At 39.9% G+C, this 27,030-nt stretch overlaps 1 protein-coding gene across 1 annotated transcript in view; it reads right to left on the bottom strand.

Annotated features, from left to right (window-relative positions):
- Positions 1 to 27,030, bottom strand: part of DGKK (diacylglycerol kinase kappa) — a 160,458-nt gene that overhangs the window by 34,460 nt on the left and 98,968 nt on the right. Inside the window, exons 8-12 of the mRNA XM_089904546.1 lie at positions 8,983 to 9,085; positions 4,004 to 4,187; positions 3,171 to 3,279; positions 2,251 to 2,390; positions 1,251 to 1,332 (exon numbers count right to left, since the gene is read on the bottom strand). Coding sequence (XP_089760672.1) covers positions 1,251 to 1,332; positions 2,251 to 2,390; positions 3,171 to 3,279; positions 4,004 to 4,187; positions 8,983 to 9,085 — 618 coding nt within the window. The remainder of the gene's footprint in view (positions 1 to 1,250; positions 1,333 to 2,250; positions 2,391 to 3,170; positions 3,280 to 4,003; positions 4,188 to 8,982; positions 9,086 to 27,030) is intronic.

Here is a 27,030-nt window from a genome sequence, read left to right as displayed (position 1 = left end):
GGAGTGGGAAGGGTAAGCTGGGATGAAGTGAGAGAGTGGCATGGACATATATACATTACCAAGTGTAAAATAGATAGCTAGTGGGAATCAGCCACATAGCACAGGGAGATCAGCTCAGTGCTTTGTGATCACCTAGAGGGGTGGGATAGGCAGGGTGGGAGGGATACACAAGAGGGAGGAGATATGGGGATATATGTATATGTATAGCTGATTCACTTTGTTATAAAGCAGAAACTAACACACCATTGTAAACAATTATACTCCAATAAAGATGTTAAAAAAAAAGATGAGACAATGATGAAATCAAAGAGGAAATCAGAAAATACCTCGATACAAATGAAAGTGGAGGCACAACATTCCAAAATCTGTGGGATGCAGCAAAGCAGTTCTAAGAGGGAAGTTTACAGTGATACAGGCCTACCTCAAGAAACAAGAAAAATCTCAAACAACTTATATTACCAACTAAAAGAATTAGAAAAAGAGCAAACAAAGCTCAAAGTCATCAGAAGGCAGGAAATAATAAAGATCAGAGAGGAAATAAATAAAGCAGAGACCAAAAAAACAATAGAAAAGATCAATGAAACCAAGATCTGGTCCTTTGAAAAGATAAAATTGATAAACCTTTAGTGAGGCTCACCAAGAAGAAAAGAGAGAGGACCCAAATAAAATAAGAAATTAAAGAGGGGACATAACAACCAATACCACAGAGATTCAAAAAATCATAAAAGAATAGTATGAACAGTTATATGCCAACAAACTGAACAACCTAGAAGAAATAGACACATTTCTAGAAGTATACAATCTTTAAAGACTGAATCAGGAAGAAATAGACAATCTGAACAGACTGATCACTAATAGTGAAACTGAATTTGTAATTTAAGAAACTCCCAGCTAACCAAAGTCCATGACTGGATGGCTTCACAGGGGAGTTCTACCAAACATACAAAGAAGAGTTAATACGTATTCTTCTCAAACTATTCCAAAAATTGAAGAGGAAGGAACACACTGTAGTTAATCCATACTTTCCATAAATATTTTGAGTGAATGCATAAGTAGATGGCTGACTGAATTATATCCCCAACACCTAACACAGCTTTTGGTAAATAACTGCTAATTGAAATGTCCCCAATCCTGAATGATCTCATCCTTATCAAGCCCATGGACTATACAAAAGCTTCTCTCTGGGTTTAGCCTATTATTTCAATGTGTAATAAAGATGTTGGCCTGAATTATAGCTAGGCAGTTGTTACCTCAAATCGGGGTACATCCATTTCAACTTGTCCTCTTAGTAATGGGGTTTGTCTGGGAGTCTCACGGATCATCACACTCCATCTGAAATGAAGTTTAAAGACAGATATTTAGGGCTCTGTTTCATCACAGGTTGGCACCAATGCTTCACATGTCACGAAAGGGGTCAAAATATTTATGTGATGGGTAGGGATGAGTTGTAGGGGTTGCCCAAGTTATCTCAGGTCACCTGATCTCAAGGTATACCCCAAGAGAGACCTCTGCTTCATGACTTCTCAAGGCCAGTGTGATGGAAGGAATTCCACCACAGAGTTCTCAGAGAGCACTGCTTCTCAAGCAGTGGTAACTACCAAGATCACCTGAGGTGCTTTTGTAAAATACACATACCAGGGCTCTACCCAAGACCTACTGAATAAGAATATTTGTGGTAGGGCCCAGCTTGGTACCTTGAAAAAGCTCCCCAGGTTATCCTTATGAGCAGCCATAAATCAAATACTATGCCCCCACATAGAAAGTCTTTCTTCTCAGAGGATTGGAGGAAAATACTGTCTCTTCTCTAGGGCACAGATAATCCAGGCCAGTTGTTTATGAGCCCTCTTTTTTTTGAGTTTCTTTGAGTACCTGATGAAGCTATAGAATAGTTTCTATACTATCCTAGAATAGAACAGAAAGATGGAAACTTTCCCAAGGAAAAAATATGCTTACATGGATAATTAGCTATGCAATTTGAAGTAGGTTTATAGAACCCTTGAAATTTACCAATGGGTGCTCCTGCTCTAGGATCTTTTAAGTTTGAAGAGGGGCTTCAGTGATGTTTAAAGGATACACAGTAGACCCTGGCTTCTTAATAGGCAAAGTCCCCCAAATTTCCTTGCACCGAAGCCAGAAAGGCAATGAAGCTCTGTGAGGGAGCTTAGAACATTCCTGATTGAGATGATGTCACTGGGAGTAACTGGCAAGGGAATGGAAGAGCCACAACGACCTCATCTTTCAGCTACTCACCTGTCTAGAATCCTCACACTAGCTTGCTCCACTCTGTTGAGGATGTTCAGAGGTGATTTGTTTTTGTTCCAGAACGCACCCCAGCCAAGGACACGGGCCAGATCATTACCGGTTCCAAGAGGGATGACTGCCAGCTGACACTGCAAGAACAAAACCGGGCACCCTTTTCAGACAATCCTACCAAGATCCACCCATAAAAGAACCCAGAGGGTGCTTTTTGGGGAAAAAAATATGGTCTCAAAACTAGTGGCAATAAGGGACCTATGATTTTAGGAAGTGTAATAGGAAGATGTTTGAAGTTGAGTGAAATTTTCCCTAAGGAGTTGGGTCCCACTCTTGGCAATACAGAACCTACTCAGTAAGGGGACACGTTGCTGGAATATGACAATATTTGTAGCCATGCTTTTAAAAGAGATATATAACCACAAATTTCTATCTAGGCTGGGCCAAAGAGGTAAGGTGCCTTAAGGAGACAAAGCCACTGCAGTCAGAAGAGCAGGGGGCTGCTTAGGGAGAGGGGAGAGAGGTAGAGGAACATTTCTGCTACTCTAGAGACTCAGGGAAGAAACTCAGTGGCCTCAGGAGGGGTAGGGAATTGGGAGTTGAATGCTGCCTGATGCCACTTCTGTTTTTCTTGCTTTCCTCCCCTTCAAATCTTCATTTTGGGGCTTGGGAAATAGAGCACTGCTCATTTTTTTCTGCTAACTTCCTCTTTCTTCCTTCCTACTATTAGATAACCAGAAAATGGTATAGGTGAGCAGGCTTAGATTGGGAATCTACCAGTCACGTTGACTGTGAAACCAGTAGGAAACGTGTATTTTACAGACAAGGAGAGTAAAGACCAGGGACTTCTTGGGATAAGCAGCTCCACACTGCCAGTCTCTTTAGCAATGGCTAAATTAAGTCAGCTAGGGACTCACCCGTTCCTGTAATCCAAAGGCATCAATCAGAGATAAGACCCAGCTCACACTGCCGTCTCCACCACAAACCACAATGCGAAAGCGAACAAAGTTCTTGAACATGCAGAGCCTGGAAGGAAGAGGGGAAAGGGGAGTTATTTCATGAGCTGATGAGTTTTACAACTCTTTCCTACAATGTGCCAGGAGCTAAGGACTGCTGCTTCTGCACCCTGCTATCAGGCTACATGTTTTCTTTTCCCTTAACCCCTATCTCTCTGTGTACCTAAGATCATAGGGAACGCTCCCACAGGCAATCCTGGAGATCAGGCCTTGCCTCAACCTACACTCTTCTTTGCCCAACCTTGTTCTGGAAGTTACTAGCTGCCTAGCCTAATCTACTTGCTGAGGCCCAGGAAGAATATCTTGCACAGTTGCCAGTGGGTTCACAGAAACCAGGGCTGAACAGCCAGATGGTCTCTAAATAAAACAGGCCTGTAGTAGAGATGTATCTACTTGCCCCCAAGAAAAAGAGTGAGTGACAGGAATGGTGGAAAGTAATATCCATTTGCCTCCTACTCTGAAGTCAGGAGACATAGTTACCTTTTCCAACTGGAAAAGGTGAAGCAAATCTGAGAGCAGGACATAGGCTTGAAAGGATTTCTGGGAGAGGGCTAAAAGTCCTCCAGCCAGCCAACTCAAGATGCTGTGGAGTTGTGTTTGTGTCCTGACTTGAGAAAATAGACCTTTCCTGCCCAGGTATTAGAACTAATTCCAGGAAGCCTATCCTACTCTAGAATGTGTAGAGGGGGGAGTCCCTTCTATACCCACAACTACATCCCTTACCCCATGCTTACCCGGCTTCAGGTCCACCCTTCGAAAGGTCAAACACTTGAGACGGGTTAAGGTATTGCTTGAATTTCCGGAGGAAGATGATCCCTTGGTGATCGCCACTTTTGGAGTTGATGAAGATGAGAAGGGGGCATGAACAGGCTGAAGACCAATCAAGATTCCAGAAATCTGGAGATACTACTAATTGGCCTAATAATGCATACAACAGAAAGAAAAGGGAAAAAAAGAAAAGGGCCATTTAGATGGAAGCAAGGCATGACTTAACATCAAATTTTGCAAAGACTTTTTAAAAACAACTTTATTGAGGTATAATTGATATACAAAGAACTGCATACATTTAATGTGTACAATTTAATGAGTTCAGACATATGCAAACACCCATGATACCATCACCACAATCAAGATAATAGACATCCAACACCTCCCACAGCTTCCCTGTGCCTCTGAGACTGAGGGACAGAGGGGAAGTTAGATGCAAACCAAAGGGGCTTTTAAGAAAACAACAATAGCTGGTCTTTGCCCAGCTGTTGCCAGGTAACCAACATTTGCTGAGCAACTACTATATGCCAATCATCATGCTACATACTGCTAGGGGTCTAGCTCTTGCCCTCAAGCTGGGGAGACAGATTCATACACAGCAGTGTATTGGAACACAAGGAATAAAAATAATTGGTGCCACAACCAAAGATCAATAAAATGTCAAGGGAAAACTGAAGAAGGAGAAGGTTGAGAGCCCAGGAGGAGGATCAGCACACCCAACTTGTCCTCTCTCTGCCTGGGATAGCTCAGTTCTTACACTGAGAAGATACAAGGTCAGGAAAGATGGGGAGAAAAGGCTGCCTTTCAGCCAGGAGCTAATGACAGAACATATCAATGTGGAGTGAAGCAGGGAGCTTTAATCGCTCCTCTAAAGTTCTGGCAGAGCAATCTAAGTTATCATACTAATTATCAGGGGAAACAAGACTATAGGGAAATTGTCTGGACAAGAGAGAGGCTTTTAATAATCCCCAACACTGAAGTTCCCCATAGAGAAGTGGAGTTATAGCAGTCTAAATTGCCATAGCCTGCCAGCTCATACTGGGTCATAGAGCCTGTTGGCAGGGAGACAGGCAGTGAGCAATGGCCTCATAGGAGATGCGAGACAAATTGTGAGCCTCCAAACCTCTGAGCTTGTGGCTTGCCAGGGATGCCTCAGCAAAAATAAATGCAAAGGGAAAAAAGCATGTGGCTTGCTCCTGAATGGTGTGTGCCACAGGGAGAGAGGCAAGTTGAAGTGTCCCATTTGTTGTAACCTGGGTAAAAGGGAGCCTGAAGAGGAAGACTGCTGACTTGAGCAGATTTCACGGCTGTTTTGCCTGGAAAAATCTAAAGCAAGCTTCCTCTATGGGCCAATTTCTACTCACTGGCCAGTGGAGCTTGAAGACCTCCTAAGCCAGCTAGCCTGTCATGCACCAAACCTTCAGGGCTTGCCAGGGCTCATAGCTGCAAGTGGAGTCTGCTATGTCCCTTCAGTAGCATAGCTTGGAAGTAGCTACCCTCCCTGAACATGTTATCCCTTTTCAACATTTTATTTTACAAAATATATGTTAACACAATGGTAGTTAAGACATTCATTCATTCATTCAACATATATGTATTGAGGGCATTCTTTGTGCCTGTCCTTGTTATGTTCTGATATACAGTGATAGACAAGATATAAATGATCTTTGCTCTTGTGGAATTTATATTCTAATGGAAGGATGCAGACCATAAATAAATACACAAATAAATATAGAAAATAATGCGATATGAAGAAAAATAAAGCAGGAAAAGGGGAATGGAGACTGATGGGGGTGTTGTTTTAGACAGGTGGCCAGGGATGGCTTCTCTGGTGAGATGACATTTGAATGAAATGAGGTAGTGAGCAATGCAGGTATCTGGGGGAAGAGTTTTTTGGGGGTCAAGAGGAAGAATAAGAACCCGCCCAGAGAAGGGAGACTGCCTGGGATGTTTGTGGACAGTGAAGAGAATAGCATGGCTGCTGTGGAGTAAGTGAGGGAGAGAGGTTACAGGGCCCACATAAAATGACAACAAAATGTTAGACGAATCTGGTGAACAAGGTGACAAAAATGGTATTGTGGGCTGGAATATAGTGATATTAGGCAGATTCATAACCAGGTAAATGATCATGTCCACAAGGTTGCTTTTGAATAGGCTGATGTTAATTGTAAGGGAATGTCCAGTACTATTCAACAATTTAAACCAATTTAAATAAAAACATGGAAGTCTAGCTTGTCAACTTTGAAGTACCTAAAGCAGGAGGGAGAGCCACTGGATGACAGAATCAAGATTGAAAAATGACCTTAACAGGCAGTAGGGTCAAAGTCAACTAGCTGAAAAGGGGATAAATGTGAAGCTTGGCCTTTAGGCATAAGGACGTAAGCTGCAGCAGAACAAGACAATAGGAACTTGGCTTGGCAGCATCAAGCGTGAAAAGGGCTTAGGGGATTTACTTGACTTTAAGCTCCAGATGAGTCAACAGTCTTAAAGAGCTTAAAAAAAAAAAAAAAGGATCCTGCTTCTTTGAGCTAAGTTAATATAATCACAGTGCCCAAAACCAAGGAGCCAAGAGTCCCTCTCAAATTTGTTCAGTTCATACCACAGAAAGATGCTAAATTAGCATAAGGTTGGCTTCCTGTTCCCCTTCCTGTATTTTAAGATCCTCTTTTAAGATACTAACTCATTTAACACGCATAATGCACTTGAGTATAACTTTTATTCCCTATTGGCAGAAAACAAATGATACATGAGGCACAGAGAGGTTAAGTAACTTGCCCAAGGTCACACAGTTAGTAAATGATGGAGTATGCTCCCGGGAGTAGTAGTATCAGCATCATTTCTTGTAAGAAATGGAAATTCTTGTGCCCTACGCAGATCTACTGAATCAAAAGCTCTGGGGCAGGGGCATAGGGCCTAGAAATCTGTGTTTTAAAAAGCCTTCTGGATGATTCTGAGGCATTCTTGTAATTGACAAATACTGCATTATACTGTTTTGCCCCCATATAAATCAGGGATCCTGTCTTAGTCATATCTTATTCTCTACATTGTTCATCACTGAGCCTTACATATACGCAGTATTCAGTAAATGTATTAATGAATTCATGTAACAAATCTTGACTGTGAATATACCATGTATCGGGTTTGAGTTAAGTGCTAGTGATACAAGAGCTCACAGTCTGGAGTGGGAGACATACATGTGACGAACTATAATATAGTGTGTTAAGTGCTCTGAGATATGTGTTCTGGGTTTACAGCAAAGGAAGTAATTTATTTGTCTGGAGAAATGGGGAGGAGCAATTACAGAAGCCTTTAAACAGGAGGCAATGTTTGACGTTGTTCTCACCCTCTAGGATGAGAGAAGAAATTTACCAAGCAGATCGGGTAGGAAAAAGGGAAATTAGAAGACATCAGAAATTAGAGTTTGTTGACTGAATAAATAATGAATGAATGCTAATCAGCAATGGCATGTGCTTCCTCAGAAAGTCATCAAATGGATGCCTCCACCTTGGATGCTGGAGAAGGGATTCCCTAGCCTGGCCAGAGGGTTGGACCAGATCATCTTTAATGACCTCATCATCTCTAAGATGGGTGAGACTTCCCAACAGGGAACATTAAAGAGTGTATTTGCCTAGGCCAAGAAGCCAGAAGGAGTCAAGAAGATATGGAGGTTTCAAAAGATACTCCTAAGAAACCACAGGCCAAGTAACACATGATAGAAAGAAGGGCTCTCAAGAGTGACATTCAATTGGATCAAGATTGCAGATGACTAGGATGAAAGGCTAAAAGCTAACTCATGGGGCATTGTATGAGACATTACACAAAAAGAATGGCTTAGCACAGGTGCTTCTAAGCAATAATATGTCATCGGTGGAAAGCAAAAGAAAGTAGTAGTGCTATCAGTTGACCATCTATAACAAGAATAAGAAATGATATAAGATGGGAAAAAACAAACTAAAAAACCCAACTTCCACAAGAACACAGAACCTGTTGAGCCATTTACAAAGGAGAGGTGGCAGCCCCTTAACACCTATTTGGGGGTGATTTATAAGATGCTGAGGCGGCCATCCTTCAGTCTGCCCAAAGACATCTTCCCCAGGTCCCTGTGGGGTTGAGCAAAGTCTCAGATTCAAGACTTCATTGACTTTCATTAGCAGCCTGAGTAGACTTGGCTGACTAGTTTGATACTTTTCCATCTTGCCCCTAGGCGCTTCTTTCTCCTAGCCAGTCAAGTGTCTCTTATATACCAAGTCATCAATCTCATCATCTCTCTAGTCAGCTATCTGGTAAGTGACTCTATGTGGATAAATATTTGAGTAGTTCTGAGAATAATATATGCATGCATCCCTGAGTGAGGGATGTGTGTCTGTGCATGTCATTATGGGGACATATGAGTATGCTTGCCTGCAGAAAACTGTGTGAGTGGCTCATTCCATGTACCAATGTCTGTCTGTATCTGTGTTGGGGTTGGGAAATGAACTGGAAGAGACTAGAGTGGCTCAGAGTGTATGTACACGTATGTGCACACACGTACACATGTGCTGTGTCTAGTTCTAAAACTGTTGTAATGGTTACAGGAATCCTTGCCCCCTAGCTAATGCTGGCTTTTCCTTGGCAATAAAGTAGGCAGCAAGCAAAAAAAAATATTTCATGGATTATCTACTGTCTCGAAATCATGTAAAAGCTGAAATCAATTCTGATCATTTGGAAACAATTTTGACAGAGGCTACAAAGAACATGCCCACATACATATACACCATAAGCAATATTCACCATCCCAAAAGTCTAAAGGAAAACATGAGCTGTCTATACACATATGCACACTCGTACTCCCGGAAATGTTTGATTGGTTGACCAGATTAATTTAATTGCAGTCTTTTTCTCTAGGTTTTACATCTTCCCTCCCTCCCCAATGTATTCCCCAATGTATTAAAGTTTAGCTACTCACCATCACCCTTGGGGTCGCTGAGGGCAGTGGGAGGAATGACTGATGATCGATGACTTCCAAACCAGCATTCCTTGGAAAACCGTCTCCTGCAGTCATCATGCACCTGGAACAACAGGAGAAGAAAGAAAAAACTTGAGTGGGGTGAGAAAAGGATAAGATAGATCAGCATTTTGTCCCAATTCCAAAATTTAAGTGCTCAGTATTCAAAACTCCCTTTCTGAGTGGTGCCATACACATACCCCTGACTCAATCTCTCTTTCCACTCTGAGCCTGCACCATCCCTGAGTGTGACCTCTGAACTCTGTTCCTTTCAAAGGTGGCTTTCAGAAGATACATATCACAGGCACTGCATAGATGCCAGTCCTAGGGCACAATTTTAGTGGCCTACAGAATGGGTAGTTTACTTGCAGTATAAGAGTGCAAATCCTGATAACATGTTGTTATGCTTCATTCCTTACAACAACTGTGTGCTGTAGGGAAGACATATTAAGTTTGTTTTAGAAATGAAGAAACCAAAGCTCAGAGAGGTAAAGGATCTTGCTCAAGGTCAAACAACTGGGAAGTGAAAGGGTGGAGACTCTGCTGCCTTCCCCACTAATGGCATATTTCCCAGATTTCTGATATCTTCAAGCATCACTTCCTGGAAAACTACACAGTTCCTAGAAGACATGAATCTGGCCTAATTATGCAAAACAATTAAAAGAGATCCAGAGGACAATCAGAGTCATCTTCTTTTTTATTACAATATAACTGAGATAAGCATTACACTAATTTCAGGTGTACGGCATAATGATTTGATATTTGTATAAACTGTGAAATGGTCACCATAATAAGTCTAGTTAACATCCATCACTATACATAGTTACATTTTTTTTCCTTGTGATGAGAACTTTTAAGATTTACTCTCTTTTAAAAAAAATTTTAAATTTTATATTAGAGTATAATTGATTAACAATGTTGTGTTAATTTCAGGTATACAGCAAAGTGATTCAGTTATACATATACATGTATCTATTCTTTTTCACATTCTTTTCCCATTTGGGTTATTACAGAATATTTAGCAGAGTTCCCTGTGCTATACTGTAGGTCCTTGTTGGTTATAAGATTTACTTTCTTAAGGAACCCTAACATCATACTAAAGGAATCCATCAAAACACAAGGAAAGAAACCGGGAGGAGTAGACAAGAACAGAGAAGAACTACAAAAACAACCAGCAAACAATGAACAAAATAGCTATAAGTAAATACCTATCAATAATCACTTTAAATTTAAATGAACTAATGCTCCAATCAGAAGACATAGAGTGGCTGAATGGATACAAAAACAAGGCCGATATATATGCTGCCTGCAAGAAACTCACTTCAGATCTAAAGACACACACAGACTGAAAGTTATAGGATAGAAAAGGGTATTCAATGCAAATGGAAATTAAAAGAAAGCCACGGTAGCAGTACTTATATCAGACAAAATAGACTTTAAAGCAGAGACTGTAACAAAACAAGGAGGGACATTAAGTTATGATAAAGGGGTCAATCTAACAAGACGATATAACATTTGTAAACATTTATGCACTCAACAGAAGAGCACCTAAATATATAAAGCAAATATTAACAGAAATAACTGAAGAAATAGACAGAAATACAATAATAGTAGGGGACCATAATACCCCAGTTACACCAATGGATATATCATCTGACAGAAAATCAATAAAGAAACACTGGCCTTAACACATTATATGAGATTACCTTAATATATACACCTATAGAACATTCCATCAAAAAGCAGCAGAACACACATTCTTTTCAAGTACACATGGAACATTCTCCAGATACATCACATGTTAGGCCACAAAACAAGTCACATTAAATATAAAAAGATTAAAATCATATTAATCATCTTTTCAGAAAACAACACTATGAAACTAGAAATCAACTACAATAAGAGAACTGGAAAAAACACAAACACATGGAGACTAAACAGCATGATGCTAAACAACCAATGGTCAGTGAAGAAATCAAAGAAGAAATAATAATATACCTTGAGACAAATGAAAATGGAAACATAACTGTCCAAAATCTATGGGACATACAGTTAACAGCTGATCTTTCAGCAGAAACTCTGCAAGCCAGAAGGGACTGGCAGGACATATTTAAAGTGCTGAAGGAGAAAAACCTACAACCAAGATTACTCTACCCAGCAAGGATCTCATTCAGATTTGATGGAGAAATTAAAACCTGTAGAGACAAGCAAAAGCTGAGACAGTTCAGCACCACCAAACCAGCTTTACAACAAATGCTAAAGGAACTACTCTAGGCAAGAAACACAAGAGAAGGAGAAGACCTACAATAACAAACCCAAAACAATTAAGAATATGGGAATAGGAACATACATATTGATAATTACCTTAAATGTAAATGGATAAAATACTCCCACCAAAAGACACAAACTCGTTGAATGGATACAAAAACAAGACCTGTATATATGCTGTCTACAAGAGACCCACTTCAGACCTAGAGACACATACAGACTGAAAGTAAGGGGATGGAAAAAGATATTCCATGCAAATGAAAATCAAAAGAAAGCTGGAGTAGCAATTCTCATATCAGACAAAATAGACTTTAAAATAAAGACTATTACAAGAGACAAAGAAGGACGCTACATAATGATCAAGGGATCGATCCAAGAAGAAGATATAACAATTATAATTATTTATGCACCCAACGTAGGAGCAACTCAATACATAAGGCAAATACTAACAGCCACAAAAGGGGAAATCGACAGTAACACAATCATAATAGGGGACTTTAACATCTCACTTTCACCAATGGACAGATCATCCAAAATGAAAATAAATAAGGAAACACAAGCTTTAAATGATACATTAAACAAGATGGACTTAATTGATATTTATAGGACATTCCATCCAAAAACAACAGAATACACATTCTTCTCAAGTGCTCATGGAACATTCTCCAGGATAGATCATATCTTGGGTCACAAATCAAGTCTTGGTAAATTTAAGAAAATTGAAATCGTATCAAGTATCTTTTTGGACCACAATGCTATGAGACTAGATATCAATTACAGGAAAAGATCTGTAAGAAATACAAACACATGGAGGCTAAACAATACACTACTTAATAACCAAGTGATCACTGAAGAAATCAAAGAGGAAATCAAAAAATACCTAGAAACAAATGACAATGGAGGCATGACAACCCAAAACCTATGGGATGCAGCAAAAGCAGTTCTAAGAGGGAAGTTTATAGCAATACAATCCTAGCTTAAGAAACAGGAAACATCTCAAATAAACAACCTAACCTTGCAACTAAAGCAATGAGAGAAAGAAGAATTAAAAAACCCCCAAATTTAGCATAAGCAAAATCAATGGGACAAAGCAAAAGTAGTCCTAAGAGGGAAGCTCATACTGATACAGCCCTACCTCAAGAAACAAAAATCTCAAATAAAGAATCTAAATATACATTTAAAGGAACTACAAAAAGAAGAATAAGCAAAGACCAAAGTTAGAAGAAGGAAAAAAATAATAGATCATAGAGGAAATAAATGAAATAGAGACAAAAATACAAGAGATCAATAAACGTAACAGTTGGTCTTTTGAAAAGATGAACAAAATCAAGAAACTTATTTAGCCAGCCTCATCAAGAGAAAAAGAGATTACCTAAATAAGTAGAATCAGAAATTAAAGAGGAAAATTTACAACTTGACACCACAGAAATATGAAGGATCATAAGAGACTACTATGAACAATTATATGTCAACAAATTAAACAACCTAGAAGAAATGGAAAAATTTCTAGATCATATAAGCTTCCAACACTGAATCATGAAGAAATAGAAAATCTGAATAGACAGATTATTAATAATGAAATTGAATCAGTAATCAAAAAACTCCCCCAAAACAAAAGTCAAGGTCCAGATGGCTTCACAGGTGAATTCTACCAAATATTTTAAAATACTTCATATCTATCACTTTCAAATTATTGCAAAAAATGAAGACAAAGGAATACTCCCAAACTCATTCTACAAGGCCACCATTAACGTGGTACCAAAACCAGACAAAAACACTGCAAGAAAGAAAATTACAGGCCAATATCTTTGCTAAATATAGATACAAAAGTCCTCAACAAAATATTAGCAAATCAAACTTAACAATACATTAAAAGACTTATACACCATGATCAAGTGGGGTTCATTCCAGAGATGTGAGGATGGCTTAACATCCATAAATCAAAAAATGTGATATGCCAAACTAACAAAAGGAAGGATAAAAATCACATGATCATCTCAATAGATTCAGAAAAGCATTTGATAAAATTCAATATCAGTTTATGATAAAAAATTCTTAACAAAGTGGGTATAGAGGGAACATACTTCAACATAATAAAAGGCCATATATGACAAACTCACAGTTAACATTATATTCAATGTGAAAAGCGGAAAGCTTTTTTTTTTAAGATTAGGAATGAGACAAGGATGCTCACTCTTGCCACTTTCATTCAACATAGTATTGGAAGTTCTAGCCACAGAAATGAGGCAAGAAAAAGAACTAAAAGGCATCAAAACCAGAAAGTCAGAAGTAAAACAATCAGTATTTTCAGATGACAGAATACTATATACAGAAAACACCAAACACTCCACCAAAAATCTATTAAAGCTAATGAATGAATTCAGAAACTTGCAGATACAAAATTAATATACAGGACTTCCCTGGTGGCACAGTGGTTAAGAATCCGCCTGCCAATGCAGGGGACACAGGTTCGAGCCCTGGTCCAAGAAGATCCCACATGCCACGGAGAAACTAAGCCTGTGCACCACAACTACTGAGCCTGAACTCTAGAGCCCATGAGCCACAACTACTGAGCCCTCGTGCCACAACTACTGAAGCCTGCATACCTAGAGCCCACACTCCACAACAATAGAAGCCACTGCAATGAGAAGCCTGCGCACCTCAATGAAGAATAGCCCCCACTCACTGCAACTAGAGAAAGCCTGGGTGCAGCAATGAAGACCCAATGCAGCCCAAAATAAATGAATAAATAAATTTATTTAAAAAATTAATATACAGAAACGTGTTGCATTTCTATACAATAATGATGAACCAACAGAAAGAGAAATGAAGGAAACAATCCCGTTTATAATTGCATCCAAAATAATAAAATACCTAGGAATAAATTTAACCAAGGAGTTAAAAGACCTGTAGCCTCAAAACAATAAGACAATGATTAAAGAAATTGAAGATAACACACCAAAAAATTGGAAAATATGCCACACTGATGGACTGAATGATTCAATATCATTAAAATGTCCATACTACCAAAAGAAATCAACAGATTCAATGCAATCTCTATCAAAATACCAGTGGCACTTTTCACAGAACTAGAAAAAATAAATATAATTTTTAATGAAAACACAAAAGGCTCCAAATAGCCAAAGCAATCTTGAGAGAGAAGAACAAAACTACAGGTGTCACACTCCCATACTTGAAAGTATACCACATAGCTATAGAATTCAAAACAGTATGGTACTGGCACAAAAACAAGATGCATAGATTAATGGAACAGAACAGAGAGTCCAGAAATAAGTCCACACTCATACAATCAATTAATCTATAATAAAGAAAGACTATACAATGGAGGAAGGACAGTCTCTTCAAAAAACAGTGCTGGGAAAACTGGACAGCTACATGTAAAAAAATGAAATTACAACATTCCTTAACACCATACACAAAAATAAACTCAAAATGGATTAAAGACCTAAATGTAAGACTGGACACTATAAAAGTTTTAGAGGATCAATGGTGAAAAACAGAAACCATTTCCGCTAAGATAAGGAACAAGATAAGGTTGCGCACTCTCACCATTATTTTTCAACAGAGTTTTGGAAGTTTTAGCCACAGCAATCAGAAAAGAAAAAGAAACAAAAGGAATCCAAATCAGAAAAGGAGAAGTAAAACTGTCACTGTGTGCAGATGACATGATACTATACATAGAGAATCCTAAAGATGCTACCAGAAAACTACTAGAGCTAATCAATGAATTTGGTAAAGTAGCAGGATACAAAATTAATGCACAGAAATCTCCTGCATTCCTATACACTAATGATGAAAAATCTGAAAGAGAATTTATGGAAACACTCCCATTTACCATTGCAACGAAAAGAATAAAATACCTACGAATAAACCTGCCTAAGGAGACAAAAGACCTTATAGAAAACTATAAGACACTGATGAAAGAAATTAAAGATGAAAAAAACAGATGGAGAGATATACCATATTCTTGGATTGGAAGAATGAACATTGTGAAAATGGCTATATTCCCCAAAGCAATCTACAGATTAAATGCAATACCTATCAAACTACCAGTGGCATTTTTTCACAGAATTAGAACAAAAAATTTCACAATTTGTATGGAAACACAAAAGACTCTGAATACCCAAAGCAATCTTGAGAAAGAAAAATGGAGTTGGAGGAATCAGGCTCCCTGACTTCAGATTATACTATAAAGCTACAGTAATCAAGACAGTACGGTACTGGCACAAAAACAGAAATATAGATCAATGGAACAGGATAGAAAGCCTAGAGATAAACCCATACACATATGGTCACCTTATCTTTGATAAAGGAGGCAGGAATGTACAGTGGAGAAAGGACAGCCTCTTCAATAAGTGGTGCTGGGAAAACTGGACAGCTACATGTAAAAGAATGAAATTAGAACACTCCTTAACACCATACACAAAAATAAACTCAAAATGGATTAAAGACCTAAATGTAAGGCCAGAAACTATAAAACTCTTAGAGGAAAACATTGGCAGAACGCTCTATGACATACATCATAGCAAGATCCTTTTTGACCCACCTCCTAGAGAAATGGAAATAAAAACAAAAATAAACAAATGGGCCCTAATGAAACTTCAAAGCTTTTGCACAGCAAAAGCAACCATAAACAAGATGAAAAGACAACCCTCAGAATGGGAGAAAATATTTGCAATCGAAGCAACTGACAAAGGGTTAATTTCCAAAATTTACAAGCATCTCATGCAGCTTAATATCAAAAAAACAAACAACCCAATCCATAAATGGGCAGAAGACCTAAATAGACATTTCTCCAAAGAAGATATACAGATTGCCAACAAACACATGAAAGAATGCTCAACATCAGTAATCATTAGAGAAATGCAAATCAAAACTATAATGAGGTATCACCTCACACCAGTCAGAATTGTCATCATCAAAAAATCTACAAACAATAAATGCTGGAGAGGGTGTGGAGAAAAGGGAACCCTCTTGCACTGGTGGTGGGAATGTAAATTGATACAGCCACTCTGGAGAACAGTATGGAGGTTCCTTAAAAAACTACAAATAGAACTACCATACGACCCAGCAATCCCACTACTGGGCATATACCCGGAGAAAACCATAATTCAAAAAGAGTCATGTACCACAATGTTCATTGCAGCACCATTTACAACAGCCAGGACATGGAAGCAAGCTAAGTGTCCACTGACAGATGAATGGATAAAGAATATGTGGCACATATATACAATGGAATATTATTCAGCCATAAAAAGAAACAAAATTGAGTTATTTTTAGTGAGGTGGATAGACCTAGAATCTATCATACAGAGTGAAGTAAATCAGAAACAGAAAAACAAAGACTGTATGCTAACACCTATATATGGAATCAGGAAAAAAAAAAGGTTCTGAAGAACCTAGGGGCAGGACAGGAATAAAGACGCAGACATAGAGAATGGACTTGAGTACACGGGGAGGGGGGAGCGTAAGCTGGGATGAAGTGAGGGAGTGGTATTGACATATATACACTACCAAACGTAAAACAGATAGCTAGTGGGAAGCAGCCACATAGCACAGCGAGATCAGCTCTGTGCTTTGCAACCACCTAGAGGGGTGGGATAGGGAGGGTGGGAGGGAGACTCAAGAGGGAGGGGTTATGAGGATATATGTATACGTATAGCTGATTCACTTTGTTATACAGCAGAAACTAATACAACATTGTAAAGCAATTATACTCCAATAAAGATGTTAAAAAAATAAAAATACAATTAAAAAACAACCAAAACTCTTAGAGGAAATCATAGGCAGAACACTCTTTGACATAAATTGCAGCAATATCTTTTTCTAGCTGTCTCCCAGATTAATGGAAATAAAATCAAAAATAAAGGAATGGCACCTAATTAAACTCTAAAGCTTTTGCACAGCAAAAGAAACCATAGACAAAATGAAATGAAAACCCACAGAATGGGAGAAAATACTTGCAAACAATGCAACTGACAAGGGATTACTCTCCAAAATTTACAAACAGCTCATGAGGCTCAATATCAAAAAAACAGGGCTTCCCTAGTGGCACAGTGGTTGAGAATCTGCCTGCCAATGCAGGGGACATGGGTTCATGCCCCAGTCTGTGAAGATCCCACATGCCGCGGAGCAGCTGGGCCCGTGCACCATGGCCGCTGAGCCTGCGCGTCCGGAGCCTGTGCTCCGCAACGGGAGAGGCCACAACAGTGAGAAGCCCGCATACAGCAAAACAAAACAAAACAAACAAACAAAAGAAACAAACAACCCAATTGAAAAATGGGCAGAAAACCTAAATAGACATTTCCCCAAAGAAGACATACAGGTGGCCAGGAGGCACATGAAAAGATGCTCAACATTGATAATTATTAGGGAAATATAAATCAAAACTACAATGAGATATCACTTCACACCAGTCAGATTGGGCATCATTAAAATATCTATAAACAATAAATGCTGGAGTGGGTGTGGAGAAACGGGAACCCTCTTATACTTTTTGTCGGAATGTAAATTGGTACAGCCACTACAGAGAACAGTATGGAGGTATCTTAGAAAACTAAAAATAAAGCTGCCCTATTACCCAGCAATTGCACTCCTGGGCATATACCCAGAGAAAACCATAATTCAAAAAGATACATGCACCCCAATGTTCATTGCAGCACTGTTTATAATAGCCAAGACATGGAAGCGACCTAAATGTATATTGATTTTGAATCCTACAACTTTACAGAATTTATTTTAATGCTAACAGTTTTTTGGTGGAGTCTTTATGGCTTTCTCTATATAAAATTGTGTCATCAACAGTCGGGATTGGTCAAGATGGCAGAGAAGGAACACCCTGAGCTTGCCTCCTTGAACAGGCACACTAGAAATTAGAACTACTTACAGAGCAATTATTGATTAGAAAGACCAGAAGATTAGCATGAAAGTGTTACAGTTAAAGAGATAAAGAAGGAACCACAATGAAATGGTTAGGGGAGTGGAGACGCAGTACAGTCGAGAGCCATATCCCTGTGTGGGTGACCCACAAGTGGGAGGATAATTATAACTGTAGAGGTTCTCCCCATAGAGCAAAGGGCCTCAGCCCCTCATTGGGCTCCCAAGCCCAGGGGTCCTGCAGCAGGAAGACAAGCCCCCAGACAGTTTGGCTTTGAAGGCCAGCAGCAATTTTTGGGAGAGCCAGAGGAATGTGGGGAAAGAGACTCCACTCTTAAAGGGTGCACATAAAATCTCACATGCTCTGGGAATGAAGTCAGAAGTGGTAGTTTGAAAGCATCCTGGGTCAGACCCACCTGCTGATCTTAGAGATCCTCCCAGAGAGGGTCAACTGGAACTCACGCTGGGGACATAGACACTGGCAGCACCCATTATTGGGAGTGTGTTATACCACATGGACACTGGTGCTGGCAAGGGCCATTTTGGCATCTTCATTCCAGCTTATTAGCACAGAGACGTAGCCCCAACTGTCAGCCTCTTGGCTCCAGTACTGAGATGCTTCAGAAGAAATAGCTAGTCAGGCATGGACACTGCCCCACCCAAAAGCAGGGGGGCTGCATTAAGACCTCCTGAGCCCACAGCCACCCTGTGATCCAACCCTTACATCAGGGGGCCCAGGACCCGGCCCCACACACCAGTGCACTGGACCTAGCCACTGGACTCCATAGGGGCCCTCACAGCTAGCCATAGGGACCCAGTCTCACCACCAATGGACCAGCACCAACTCCAGGAAAATCAGGGCCCTGCAACCAGAGACCCCAGAACTGGTCCTTCAAATCAGTGGTCCAGCACTGGGAGCAGCCTCACCAACGAGTGGGCACACACCAGCCCCAGGGCACCCTGGGCCCCAACTCTGCCCAACAAGGAGGTCAACACACCAACTCCAGGACTCCCAAGGCCCTGGGACATGGATATACCAAACAGTGAACTGGCACTAGCCCCAGAACCCCTTGAGCCTCAGCCCTGCCCAACAGCGGACCAACACCAGCTCTGAGACACCTTGGACCCCTCAGACAATCACCCTGGGATACAGCCACACTCAGCACACTGACACCAGCTTTGGGACACCCCAGATGCTGCAGTCAGCTGTGTCAGGAAGCAGCCCTGCCTACTAGCAAGCCAACACTAGACCAAGGACCACTGGTCCTGCAACCTACCACCACAGAACCCAGCTTTGCTGACCAGTAGGCCAGCACTAGCCCTGCCCCCCCCAAACGGCTTGATAGCCAGCTGCTTCATGACCCGGTCCCACCCACCTGCAACTGGCAGTCTGCACACAAGGTGAGGCCTGGCAACCAACCAGACCAGGTGCCAACCAGCCTACCAGACCACCCACAGCAGTCAGCACACCACAACAGAAAGACCCATGAAGCCCACATAGGGGACAACCCTAGAGCATATAGTTCTGATGACCAGAGCAGAGTGCACTGCTGGGACACATAAGATGTCTCCTACAAAAGGCCAGCTCTCTAAGGTCGGGAAATATAACCAACCTACGAATACATAGAAATAAAAACAGCAAATTTTAGGCAAAATAAGGTGACAGAGGAACATATTCAAAATGAAGGAACAAGATAAAATCCAGGAAAAAGAACTAAATGAAGTGGAAGTAAGCAACTTACACAATAAAGAGTTCAAGGTAATGACATAAAGATGTTCAATGAACTCAGGAAAAGATTGGATGAACAGAGTGAAAAGTTAGAAGTATTCAACAAAGAGTTACACAACATAGAGAAGAACCAAACAGAGATGAAGAAGAAAACAATAATTGAAATAAAAAATACACTAGAAGGAATCAGCAGTAGCCTAAGTGATACAGAGGAACATATCAGCAATTTGGAAGACAGAGGAGTGGAAATCACTGAAGCTGAACAGAATAAAGAAAAATGAATAAAAAGAAATGAGGACAGTTTAAGAAACCTCTGAAACAACATCAAGTATAGTAACATTCACATTATAGGGGTCTCAGAAGGAAAAAGAGAGAAAGAGGCAAAGAACTTATCTGAAGACATAATAGCTGAAAACTTCCCTAACCTGGGAAAGGAAACAAATATCCAAGTTGAGGATTCACAGAGAGTCCCAAACAAGCTTGACCTCAAGAGGACCACACCAAGACACATTGTAATTAAAATGGAAAAATTAAAGATAAGAGGGAATATTAAAAGCAGCAAGGGAAAAGCAACAAGTTACATACAAGGGAACTCCCATAAGGCTATCAGCTGACTTTTCAGCAGAAACTGCAGGCCAGGAGGGAGTGGCACAATATGTTTAAAGTGATGAAAGGAGGAAACCTACAACCAAGGATTTTCTACCTGGCCAGGATTTTATTTGGATTTGATGGAGAGATCAAAAGGGTTACAGATAAGCAAAAGCTAAGAGTTCAGCATCACAAAACCACCTTTACAAGAAACGTTGAAGGGACTTCTGTAAGCAGACAAGGCCACAACTAGAGATATGAAAATCACAAAAGGAAAAATCTCATTGGTAAAGGCAAATATCTAGTAAAGGTAGTATTAATGATGTATAAGGGTAGTAGGAAGGTTAAAAGACAAAAGTAGGAAAACCATATATATCCACAATAAGCAGTTAAGGGATAAACAAAACAAAAAATGTAAAATCTGATGTCAAAAAGAGCAAACTTGAAGGGTGGAATACAGGGTTGTTAAAATGCATATGTGCTTAAGAGATCAAAACCAAAATAATTATATATATATATATATATATATATATATATATATAATACACACACACACACACAGCTATATCTAAACCTCATGGTACCCTCAAACCAAAAATCTATAATAGATACATACAAAAAAGAGAAAGGAATCCAAACATAACACTAAAGATAGTCTTCAAATCACAAGGGAAGGGAGCAAAAGAAGAAGAAAGGAACAAAATGAACTACAAAACACAACCCTAAAACAATTAACAAAATAGCAATAAGTACATACCTATCAATAATCACTTTAAGTTTAAATGGACTAACTGCTCCAAACAGAATATACAGAGTGGCTGAAGGGATACAAAAACAAGGCACATATATATGCACCTACAAGAAACTCACTTCAGATCTAAAGACACACACAGACCGAAAGTGAGAGGATGGAAAACACTATCCAATGAAAATGAAAATTAAAAGAAAGCCAGGGTATCAATACTTATATCAGACAAAATAGAGTTTACAACAAAGACTGTAACAAGAGACAAAGAAGGACATTATGTAATGATATAGGAATCAATCCAAGAAGAAGATATAATAATTGAAAATATATATACACTCAACATAAGAGCAAATAAATACATGAAGCAAATATTAGCAGGCATGAAGGGAGAAATTTACAATAATAGGAGGGGTTTTTAACAACCCACTTACATCAATGAAGAGATCATCCAGATAGAAAATAGAAAACCAATAAGGAAGTGCTGTCCTTAACAAATCAGACAAAATGGATATATATATACATATATAAATTCCATTCAAAAGCAGCAGAAAATAAATTATTTTCAACTGCACATGGAAAATTCTCCAGAATAGATCACATGTTAGACTGAAAAAGAAATCTCAGTATATTTTAGAAAATTGAAATTATATCAAACATCTTTTCCAACCACAATACTATGAGACTAGAAATCAACTATGAGAAAAAACTGCAAAATACTTAAACATGTGGAAACTAAATATTATACTATTAAACGACCAATGGATCACTGAAAAAATCAAAGAGGAAATTAAAAAATACCTGGAGACAAATGAAAATGAAAACACAATGATGCAAAATCTATGGGATGCAGCACAAGCAGTTCTAAGGGTGAAGTTTATAGTGATACAAGGCTGCCCCAGGAAAGAGGAAAAATCTCATATAAACAATCTAACTTTACACCTAAAGGAGCTAGAAAAAGAAAAACAAACATAACCCAAAGTTAGTAGAAGGATATAAATGAGAAAGATCAGAGAAGAAATACATGAAATAGAAACTAAAAAATGGAAAAGATAAATGAAACTAAAAGCTGGTTCTTTTAAAAGATAAAATTGATAAAAACTTTAGCCAGACTAAAAAAGAAAAGGAGAGTGTCCAAGTAGATAAAATCAGAAATGAAAAAGGAGAATTTACAACTGACAGCACAGAAATACAAAGGATCATAAGAGACTCCTATGAACAATTATATGACAATGTAGAAGAAATGGACAAATTCCTAGAAATGTACAATTTCCCAAGACTGAACCAGGAAGAAATAGAAAATATGAATAGACCACTTACTAGTAATGAAATTGAATCAGTAATAAAACATTACTCTCAAAAACAAAAAGTTCAGGAACAGATAGCTTCACAAGTGAATTCTACCAAACATTTAGAGAAGAGTTAACACCTATATTCTCAAACTATTCCAAAATATTGAAGAAGAGGGAACACTCCCAAATTCAGTCTATAAGGCCACCATTACCCTGGTACAAAAACCAGACAAAACACTACAAAAAAGAAAATCATGAGCCAATATCTTTGATGAATGTAGGTGCAAAAAGCCTCAGCCAAATATTAGAAAACCAAATCTTACAATACATAAAAAGGATCATACATGACAATAAATTTGTATTCATTCCAGGGTCACAAGAGTGGTGCAACATACGCAAATCAATCAATGTGTTGAGATGGAGTTCTCTGGGTCTTGGTGTTGAGATGGAGTTCTCAATGGAACAGGATAGAAAGCCTAGAGATAAACCCACACACATATGGTCACCTTATCTTTGATAAAGGAGGCAAGAATACAAAGTGGAGAAAAGACAGCCTCTTCAATAAGTGGTGCTGGGAAAACTGGACAGGTACATGTAAAAGTATGAGATTAGATCACTTCCTAACGCCATACACTAAACTAAGCTCAAAATGGATTAAAGACCTAAATGTAAGGCCAGAAACTATCAATCTCTTAGAGGAAAACATAGGCAGAACACTCTATGACATAAATCACAGCAAGATCCTTTTTGACCCACCTCCTAGAGAAATGGAAATAAAAACAAAAATAAACAAATGGGACCTAATGAAACTTCAAAGCTTTTGCACAGCAAAGGAAACCATAAATAAGAGCAAAAGACAACCCTCAGAATGCGAGAAAATATTTGCAAATGAAGCAATTGACAAAGGATTAATCTCCAAAATTTACAAGCAGCTCATGCAGCTCAATAACAAAAAAACAAACAACCCAGGGCTTCCCTGGTGGCGCAGTGGTTGAGAGTCTGCCTGCTGATGCAGGGGATATGGGTTCGTGCCCCAGATGGGGAAGATCGCACATGCCGCAGAGCGGCTGGGCCCGTGAGCCATGGTCGCTGAGCCTGCATGTCTGGAGCCTGTGCTCTGCAACGGGAGAGGCCACAACAGTGAGAGACCCATGTACCACAAAAACAAACAAACAAACAAAACAAAACAAAACAAAAAACAACCCAATCCAAAACTGGGCAGAAGACCTAATTAGACATTTCTCCAAAGAAGATACACAGACTGCCAACAAACACATGAAAGAATGCTCAACATCACTAATCATTAGAGAAATGCAAATAAAAACTACAATGAGATATCATCTCACACCGGTCAGAATGGCCATCATCAAAAAATCTAGAAACAATAAATGCTGGAGAGGGTGTGGAGAAAAGGGAACCCTCTTGCACTGCTGGTGGGAATGTAAACTGATACAGCCACTATGGAGAACAGTATGGAGGTTCCTTAAAAAACTAAAAATAGAACTACCATACGACCCAGCAATCTCACTACTGGGCATATACCCTGAGAAAACCATAATTCAAAAAGAGTCATGTACCAAAATGTTCATTGCAGCTCTATTTACAATAGCCAGGAGATGGAAGCAACCTAAGTGTGCATCATCGGGTGAATGGATAAAGATGTGGCACATATATACAATGGAATATTACTCAGCCAGAAAAAGAAATGAAATTGGGTTATTTGTACTGAGGTGGATGGACCTACAGTCTGTCATACAGAGTGAAATAAGTCAGAAAGAGAAAGACAAATACCGTATGCTAACACATATATATGGAATCTAAGAAAAAAAAAAAGGTCATGAAGAACCTAGGGGTAAGATGGGAATAAAGACACAGACTTACTAGAGAATGGACTTGAGGATATGGGGAGAGGGAAGGGTAAGCTGTGCCAAAGTGAGAGAGTGGCATGGACATATATACACTACCAAACGTAAAATAGATAGCTAGTGGGAAGCAGCCACATAGCACACAGAGATCAGCTCGGTGCTTTGTGACCACCTAGAGGGGTGGGATAGGGAGAGTGGGAGGGAGGGAGATGCAAAAGGGAAGAGATATGGGAACATATGTATATGTATAACTGATTCACTTTGTTATAAAGCAGAACCTAACACACCATTGTAAAGCAATTATACTCCAATAAAGATGTTTAAAAAAATCAATGTGATACAGCACATTAACAAAAAGAAACACAAATACCACAGGATCATCTCAATAGATGCATAAAAAGCATTTGACAAAATTCAACATAACAATTCTCATCAAAGTGGGTATAGAGGGAACATATCTCAATATAATAAAGGCTGTTTATAGCCAACTCACAGCAAACTTAATACTCAATGGAGAAAAGCTGAAAGCCTTCCTGCCAAATTCAGGAATAAGACAAGTATGGCCACTCTCACCACTTCTATTTAAGATAGTATTAGAAGTTCTGGCCACAGCATTGAGACAAGAAAAAGAAATAAAAGGTATCCAGATTGGAAGGGAAGGGGTAAAACTGTCATTATTTGCAGATGACATTATACTCTATATAGAGAACACTAAAGTCTCCACACAAAAACTATTAAACTAATAAATCATGTCAGCAAAGTACTAGGATATGAGATTAATACACAGAAATCTGTTGCATTTCTATACACGAATATTGAAATAGTAGAAAGAGAAAGCAAAAAAAGATCTTGTTTAAAATAGTATCAAAAAATACCTAGGAGAGGGGGAAGATGGCGGAAGAGTAAGATGTGGAGATCACCTTCCTCCCCACAGATACATCAGAAATACATCTACACGTGGAACAACTCCTAGAGAAAACCCACTGAACGCTGGCAGAAGACCTCAGACCTCCCAAAAGGCAAGAAACTCCCCACCTACCTGGGTAGGGCGAAATAAAAAAGAATAAACAGAGACAAAAGAATAGGGGCAGGACCTGCACCAGTGGGAGGGAGCTGTGAAGGAGGAAAGGTTTCCACACACTAGGAAGCCCCTTCGTGGGCAGAGACTGTGGGTGGCGGAGGGGGAAAGCTTCGGAGCCGCGGAGGAGAGCACAGCAAAAGGGGTGCGGAGGGCAAAGCAGAGAGATTCCCGCACAGAGGATCGGTTCCGACTGGCACTCACCAGCCCGAGAGGCTTATCTGCTCACGCGCCAGGGTGGGCGTGGCTGGGAGCTGAGGTTTGGGCTTCGGACAGAGCGCAGGGAGAGGACTGGCAGCGTGAACACAGCCTACAGGGGTTTAGTGCACCACGGCTAGATGGGAGGGAGTCCAGGAAAAAGTCTGGACCTGCCGAAGAGGCAAAAGACTTTTTCTTACCTCTTTGTTTCCTGGTGCGCGAGGAGAGGGGATTAAGAGCGCTGCATAAAGAAGCTCCAGAGACGGGCGTGAGCTGCGGCTAACAGCGCGGACTTCAGAGACAGGCATGAGACCCTAAGTCTGCTGCTGCTGCCACCAAGAAGCCTGTGTGCGAGCACAGGTCACTATCCACACCTCCGTTCCGGGGAGCCTGTGCAGCCCGCCACTGCCAGGGTCCCGGGATCCAGGGACAACTTCGCCAGGAGAATGCACAGCGTGCCTCAGGCTGGTGCAAAGGTCCCGTCAGCCTCTGTAGCCGCAGGCTCGCCCTACATCCGTACCCCTCCCTCCCCCCCGGCCTGAGTGAGCCAGAGCCCCTGAATAAGCTGCTCCTTTAACCCCGTCCTGTCTGAGCGAAGAACAGATGCCCTCCGGCGACCTACACGCAGAGGCATGGCCATATCCAAAGCTGAGCCCCGGCAACAGCGCGAAAAAAGAGAAAGGGAAATTTCTCCCAGCAGCCTCAGGAGCAGCAGGTTAAATCTCCACAATCAACTTGATGTACCCTGCATTGGTGGAATAACTGAACAGACAACGAATAATCCCAAATTGAGGAGGTGGACTTTGAGAGCAAGATTTATTATGTTTTCCCCTTTTCCTCTTTTTATGAGTGTGTATGTGTATTCTTCTGTTTGAGATTTTGTCTGTATAGCTTTGCTCTCATCATTTGTCCTAGGGTTCTGTCCATCTGTATTTTTTCTTACATTAAAAAATTTTTTTTCTTAATAATTATTTTTTATTTTAATAACTTTATTTTATTTTATCTTACTTTATTTAATTTCATTTTATCCTCATTCTTTCTTTCTTTCTTTCTACTTTTTCTCGCTTTTATTCTGAGCCGTGTGGATTAAAGGCTCTTGGTGCTGCAGCCAGGAGTCAGTGCTGTGCCTCTGAGATGGGAGAGCCAACTTCAGGATACCGGTCCACAAGAGACCTCCCAGTTCCACGTAATATCAAACGGTGGAAATCTCCCAGAGATCTCCATTTCAACACAAACACCCAGCTTCACTCAACGACCAGCAAGCTACAGTGCTGGACACACAATGCCAAAAAACTAGCAAGGCAGGAACACAACCACACCCATTAGCAGAGAGGCTGCTTAAAATCACA

This window comes from Delphinapterus leucas, chromosome X (assembly GCF_059928025.1).
Source record: "Delphinapterus leucas isolate spDelLeu-1000000601 "Yukka" chromosome X, BTC_Dleu_Yukka2, whole genome shotgun sequence".
NCBI classification, from domain to species: domain Eukaryota; kingdom Metazoa; phylum Chordata; class Mammalia; order Artiodactyla; family Monodontidae; genus Delphinapterus; species Delphinapterus leucas.
Note: the sequence above shows the minus strand (reverse complement) of the source record. Positions and strands in the feature narration are given on the sequence as shown.